General features: G+C 41.4%; 1 protein-coding gene across 2 annotated transcripts; it reads right to left on the reverse strand.

Annotated features, from left to right (window-relative positions):
- Window positions 1–230: 230 nt before the first annotated feature.
- Window positions 231–6,574, reverse strand: LOC125505275 (calmodulin-binding transcription activator 2-like; the record flags this gene model as incomplete). 2 transcript variants are annotated; one of them, XM_048668760.1, is given in 14 exon segments in its annotated part: window positions 231–362; window positions 435–633; window positions 689–870; window positions 1,075–1,238; window positions 1,291–1,358; window positions 3,820–3,918; window positions 4,274–4,383; window positions 4,442–4,690; window positions 4,918–5,243; window positions 5,297–5,442; window positions 5,497–5,626; window positions 5,753–5,979; window positions 6,037–6,210; window positions 6,266–6,574. In XM_048668760.1, coding segments are annotated over 14 exon segments (2,465 nt in total), but the record flags the coding sequence as incomplete, so codon positions are not given.
- Window positions 6,575–7,293: the final 719 nt, after the last annotated feature.

The following is a 7,293-nucleotide window of genomic DNA, read 5'->3' on the forward strand; positions in this document are numbered from 1 at the left end:
GATGAAATGCCGTGATTAATGTAAGAACGGAACAAGCATGATGAGAAGCACACGTGGTTAACACAGACAACTAACAAAGCCCAACACCTAAAACGGCAACCGATTCCTCCACCAGCAAACGGATTTTTTGGCAGTACGGCTGCTACTGATCGTTTCGCATTTAAAGCGCGTACTGGTGACCAAAACATCAGTTTGCTATTTTCCTCTGGGTCTTGCTGATTTTGCCTTACTTGAGCCCTGAACTGGCCGGGGTTCCTTCTCGACTCCCTCTACCCCCTGCTTCCTTGTAGTTTCTGTAATAGTTTTGGATACAAACTGCGGCCTCCTGGCTCTTCTTGAAACGTTTATGTTCACAATATGACCTAGCAAATCACATAATTAAAAGTCTACGTCTTACAATTTATGCCAGTATTTCTCCGGGCAGCTTTAGTTACCTGAATCCGTTCTGGATCACGGTGGCAGCGTGCGTCATTTGCTTGTAATACGCGTACTGTTTGTATCTTCGATAGTAGTTCTGGATTATGATCGCAGCCTGCCGTTCCTTGTCCTGTTCCTGCTGTTGTCGTCCTTTGTAGGAACGATACGCTTTCTGGATAATCTTCGCTGCTTCGTAGAGTTCGCGCTGCTCTCGGTCTGGACAAAACCGCCGGTTTTCGGTCGATTTTTTCAAAGTTCACACGACGTTTACCTGATAGCGTTAAGTTGGAAAAGTCCTTTTCGAAAACGGTGCCGGAAGCTTGGAAGAATTCGCAAAAATCTGCAGTAGTCGGTGGCGGCGACGGCGAATCCAGAGTGAAGGAACAGGGCGACTGAAGACAACTTGATGACGCTGGACTTAAGCTGGATTGAGGCGTGGCCACATCATAGTATCTAGGAAAGGTCACAATAAGCACAAGAAAATGTGCATAGAATGCACGAAATGCCCTCAAAAATATGAATTTAAGACGTCGGTTGTTCGTTTCTTGGAGCACATTTCAAATTTAGTGAAGTTGCTGATAATATAATTTTGAAAACCGTTTTTTTGGGAGCAAAGCCGCAGTTTTCTAAGACAATCCCTGGGAACGCACTAAGCACCTGTAGTTGTGATCGGAAAATTCAAAGTTAAACTCCGAAGACTCGAAGCTGGACGAAGAAGGTTCCAACAGTGGTTCCATGTAGACGTCGTAGAGGGATTCGGATGGTTGCTGAGTATCGGGCGGCCCCGGACTATTTTCCATCAGCATGTCCTCAGATTCGTTCTGAAACAGTTCTCAATAATTGAAAAAAATCACAGTTTTACTGGAAGATTACCTTGATCCGATCCGGAATGGCGGCAATAATTTGCTCAGCTAATGTGAGCACTCTGGCGTCTTGTTCCCCTGAAACACCACAAATAATTAAATTGCGGTGTCTTTTAGGCGATATTTTCCTCTAAACAAACCAGAATAGGAAAAGTGCAAAAGGAAATTGAGCCGTTTTAAGCACTGTGTCCGAAAAAGCCGACAAAAAATTACAGTGGAAGAAAGAAATTGAAAAACAACTAGAAAACTTGGCTGCAAAAAATGATTCTTATAGCTCATCAGTGTAACGTATTGACTGTACAGGGTGTCCATTTTTTGTTGTAAATCTCGTCCAGTGGCCTCTTAAGTCTCCAGACCTTTCGGTGAAGAATTTTTTTTCTAACGCACATGCATTGAAAAAAAAATCTTCGAAAAGAAAAATTATTTTGAACAATTAAATTAATTGTGGTAAAAGTTTCGGCAATTTTTGGCGACAAAAGTTTGGAACTGGATAAATTCTAACTGCTGAGAGCGAATTGACTTCTGTTTGAACCGTTATTTAATATAATTATTTTTCCCTTAGTGGGTGTTTTTGAACAAAAAAAAAATTCGTCAGATAAATTTTCTAGACTGTGGCAACTGAATCATTGCGCAATTAGCGAAAGTTCCACATGCTCTCAGTTGGATGAATATTTGTTTTCTTGCAGTTCACCGCTACAGACATTAAGATAAACCTCATAAGATCTAGAAAAAAATGGCTTTTTCGCCCGTCGCGTTTGTTTACAGATGGGTGCAAAAAATCAACGTTTTGGATTTGCAGTGATCATTTTTTTTTGTCGTTGACCAAGTATGAGGTTCATATTGAAGCGAAAATTTCACAGGCGACTTGAGAACAAAATCAATATACCAGGTGGCATAAATGAACGAAATATTCGAAAGTAAACTTCACTTTAGTTTAAAATCCTCCAGAATCACATATATCGGGGGCAAATTTGCTTTGGGTCGTTTTTCGTGCAACCCTGTATATCGAATTTTTGTCCTAAATTATCCATGAAGTTTTAGCTTCAACATGAGCTCCAGATCGTAAAAATCGTTCTATGAGTAGAAAAGTTATCGCTGTTAAAAAAATAACGATTTTTTTAAACCACCCTATAAATAGAACAGACGGCCGAAAATTTGAAAAAATGTATCGAGTTGCTTGGCGTATCTTTAAACTTTTGGTGTCGGGACCCAAAAAACGAATTTTTTGGCCAACTAGGAGCATGACTGTTCGAAATTTTGCATTTGCCACCCTGTAGACATGTTGCCTTAGATCCTTAATTTTTCCAAAACATTGACGTTAGTTTTGCTAAGAAAAAAAAATTGACTAAATAACTTTTGAAACGGAAACCAAATCGCTTCACACAATCAGAATTTATCCAGTCTTAAAGTTAAGATAAATTTGGAGGTGTAACGTTCATTTTGTTAAGCAGTTTGGGGTTTTTTAAATATATTTTTTAAACAATATGTAGTCAGTTATAAGTTATAAATAAACGTGCTTTTTAGAAGGGTTAATTTTGTGTAAAGTCTTCAGTTTTATATACGACTGAAATGGACATTTAAAAGCCAACTAAACGATGTGACAATATACAGGGCGTCCCATTAAAAATGCAAAGTTTGGCTGGATTCTACGTGGAAAACTCCACAAGTTTCCGTTTTTACCTTTGCTATATTGGGTTTCATATTTGAGATACAAATGGTGCAGAAAAGTGCATCCTCTTCAGAAACACTCTATATCTACCAAACCAAGATGGAAATATTTTATTTGACTATTGACAAAAATCGGTAAGAGTATTGCAAAATCCGCATGCCTCTATCGATTTACAACAAAAATTGGACCCTGTACACTCAACTGATGTTCAAAAATCAGTCCAGTGTAAGCTTTCGAGCGGAACACGTCTGAGGATGCAAGCAACTCGTGCTAGCGAAACTTCAGCTTCACTCTTAACTTGTCTGGACTTGAAGAGTCTGAAAACACCGATGAACCACAAGTGTTGTTTGCTAACTAAGCTGATGAAAAAACATTCCAAACTATACAGGGTGTACCAAACTCGAGGTGTCCGCATTGGGATCTCGGATTAAATTGGCGGCTTATTCAAAACATCGAATTTGCCACACCTTGCAAGGTTATTTACAGCAAATCAAAGGCTTATAATAAGGGCTAGTCACGTGCTTCAGTTACTTACTTCGAAAGGAGAATTGGGTACATAGCGACTTATGCTAAGAAAACATGCGTTTAGAAACGTTTCCCCGTTACATTGACCTAGGCTTTGGTCTATCACCATTCAAGTGCAAACGCTTGAACCAATTTTCAGTGTTTTTTCTAGTGAGGGTTAATGGCACCAAGAACTCACATTAGTAACCGATATGAACAATCAAGTCCGCAAACAAGTTACTTCACTCTTTTCCGCCGTAAATTGTTTGCGGAAAACACCAACAAAAACAAAAAAAAAACATACAAAAGTTAGAGACAGAGACAACACCGACAGACAACATTTACATAGACCATACAAGAACTGACCTACTGCATTGCCTGAGCAGATATCATGGTCGTCTTCATCGCTAACAGCTTCCACATCAATTAAAGGACTATTGCTGCCTGCTCCTGTTCCTATTTCGCCTTGAGGTGTAAAAATGCATTTAATATTTGTTGAACAGGGCTATGTCTCAAATGTTATTAGCAGTAAGAAGGGATGCATTATAGGAAAAATTGACGCTCTCTTTGGCCGCTTAATCTCAGCTAATTTCGTCAAGCTACGCGCAGTTGAAGCAAATGGAAAGAAAATGTTGTTGGTTTGTCAACTTTGCCAAACTTTGCATGCTATGACTTGATAACGAAATGTAGGAAGGAAATATTCGACTTACCTCCCCATCAAAGCTTACTTTTATCGGTTTTGGTTATCTTTGATATCTTTTCGTAAAAGTAAGCTACCCTCTAAGGAAATTAAGCAACTAAAAGCCTTGTAGAAACTTACACAGCGCAAAGTCCGTTCTTCGGCCCACAGCCTCCAAAATATCCGACTCAAAGGAATTGTCTCTTGTGGAGAGGGAAGACTGAAGTGGCAGAGACATACTCCTATCGATTCTAAACAGCGAAAACTCTCCCTCAACATCTAGGCGTTTCTAGAATTTCCGCTACTCACTTGGACAGTCGGATGCAATCCCTGGAACCCACTTTGGAGCTTTTGGGCCTAGAGGAACTTTCCAGATTGGAGCCGCAGTTCATGTGAATGCCACTATCGATGGAAGGTCTCTTGATCAGTTTCTGGCCGCTGCTTCCTCTTGTGCTGGACGAAAGGTCCGAGAGCAACGGACTGTGCGAAGACGTTAGATACTTGTTGTTGTTCTCTTGGTCCAAATCGATGCTCAGGAATTTTTTGCTGTAGTCATTTCTGGAAAACGACTGTAGTGGTTAGAAGAGTGACAAAAGTTAAAGGGTTCATACTGCGTTTGCTTCACGCACCAACCTTATAGAGTTATAGCCAAAGGAAGCACAAAACTTTGATAAAATCAGAGCTGGAACGGAAAATGTGTGGGGCAGACTTGAGCAGGAGCAAAAAAATGAATAAGATGTTTTTGACGTGTTGAAAGTTGATTGAGAACATTTAAATTGCCTCACCTAATGATGGCGCCGGGTCGCAAGAAAACTCCATCGTGGCTTTTGCCGTTTGACGAAATTGAAGCCAAAGACCCCACACTACTAGCTGGGCTCATCACTGTAGGCGAAACGTTGTCAACGGAAGACTGGCCCGAATGCAGCATCATGTTCGCCTTATCCCTTCGCAGTTCCAGCTTTTCCAGTTCATCCACCAGCTCCGTTTGGTTGTTGTTGCGGGCGCATTCCAGCGCGGTTTGGTTCTGCTTGTTCTTCACGTTCAAAGCGGTGTGGTTCCACTTGTAGAGCATCACGGCTGTTTCGGTGTGGCCTCGCTCGCAGGCCCACATCTGGAAATGTTCCGTTCAGTGGCCACCTTCAGTTTGCTTACGCTGGAACCAACCAATGGCGTGTATCCGAACTCGTCCTGACTGAGAGCATCCACTTCGGTTTCCAGAAGCAGCGAGGAATTTTCCGCCCTCCAGTGCAGCATCGCGCACACCAGCCGGGAATAGCCCAAAGAGGCTGCCAGATGCAGCAAAGTCATTCCTGGAAAATTCCCGGACTCTACGCAACCTGGAAAGGCATCAAACGACCTCTCACCTCTGTGACTGGCAAACCAGGCCACGCTTAGTTCTTCGCCAAATTTCCATATGCGCGACGTCATATTCTGGCAGAAATTGACCAGGCGGTCCTCGAAGTTCGGTTGTGTGAACAGTGCGGTGTCTTCAACCTAAAAACCATTTGGATTAACGGAAAACTGACCTATGGAGGAGGTGTTACTGAGAGTAAGAGTCTGGCAGAAGAGTCTGATATTCGAACAATAAAAACGAAAGGCTACTTTTTCAGTGCCTCTTACCACGTCGTTGTCGGACGGTTCTTGTTTGATTTGAAGCCGATCGTCCATCGCCTCCAGCCTTTGGAGCAAAGTGAATTTCAGCAAATTATCGTTGGATCGCTCCACTTTCGGTTCGGGGGCGATCATCTGCCCATCTTTCGGCGGAAGCTTGTACTCAAACATCACAGAGTTGGAGATCACGTAGCCGTCGCAGGCAACTTGGAGCGTGGCCAGGCCAGCCTCATGAGCTAAATTGGAGAGTAACTCCAGATTTCTCCCAGAATCCATCACCCAAGCCAACATACCTGGACAGTAGCACCTTAAGACTCCGCTTTGTACTAACGTGGTGGGCACTGGGAATGTATCAAAAAGGACCGTGTAGGGGCCGGAGGAGTGCCAAGGTCCGGTCACCAGCACCTTAACTCCTCCTTCTGGATACGCCCACTCTGGCGAATAGTCCGTGATAGCGTTCGCTGCTCCTGCAAGCAGATTTAGATTGGAAAGTTGCTGCGGTGTTTCGGGTCAAACACGAACCATCCGGATGGTGTACGACATTGGGCTGGGATTGGTGGTGGCTTTGTTGGTGGGCGCTCTGATTGGCTGGGCCCTTTCCGGCTCCGGTTCTGTGCGCTTCGGACGGATTCACATCTAAAAGGGAAGCGTGGCTGGTTTCTAAGCCTTCCAGGTCCGGAAATTCGCCCAGCATATCAAATGCGTCCAGATTGACGAAAACATCGTCGTCCACCACATGAGTAGGCGACACCACCACGTCACAGTTGTTGATAAAGTCCATTGGATTTATGTCTGCTGAAAATTCGTTTGTTCTAGAGTGTTTCTAATACGAAATACGACTGAAGAAAAACCTATATATTTTCGTATATACAGGGTTATAGCCCGTTTGTTTTTTGCAAAGTATTATTTGATGACTCCACAGACGTCTATCGGGTGCACATTTTAAAAATATTTTTGTAATGTACAGAGGGTCCCTAAAGCCCTAAAAGTATCAAAGTTGTGTTTTTCTAAATGAAATACCCTATATATTATTGCAGTCTTGGATTCCCTGAGCAAAATAAGTGTTTGTTTTAATAAGAAATATAATGTCTAAATCTAAAGGTTTTTTAAATCATTCGAATTTTATCAAAATCTAATATTATTTTCATGAGTCAAATACTTTAGAATTATTTAAGTTATGTAAATGTGATTCGTAGTTTGGTGTAACAAGAAATCATATTTTATATCATAATGATAATAAACTTACCATTTTATACGGGGTGTCCACAAATTTAAACTAATCAAATAAGAACTTTAAGTGGCTATAACTTGATTAATTTAAATACAACCCCATATTTTTTAGCTTACCAGAAAAAGCAATTTTTAATTACCTATCGAATGGTACTAGGATGTTGATAACTAAGTTTTTGCCTTTTTACAAAATACACCAAATAATGGTTCTGTGCTCCATTTGGTGTTTTTTTTTATTAAAAGGTTAAATAACATATCAACAATAACATAAAACAAAGGCAAACTATTTATAACAAATGTTCGAAATGTTGACCGTCCAT

This window comes from Dendroctonus ponderosae, unplaced genomic scaffold, assembly GCF_020466585.1.
Source record: "Dendroctonus ponderosae isolate FM_Combo_2020 unplaced genomic scaffold, Dpon_F_20191213v2 Dpon_F_20191213_748, whole genome shotgun sequence".
NCBI lineage: Eukaryota > Metazoa > Arthropoda > Insecta > Coleoptera > Curculionidae > Dendroctonus > Dendroctonus ponderosae.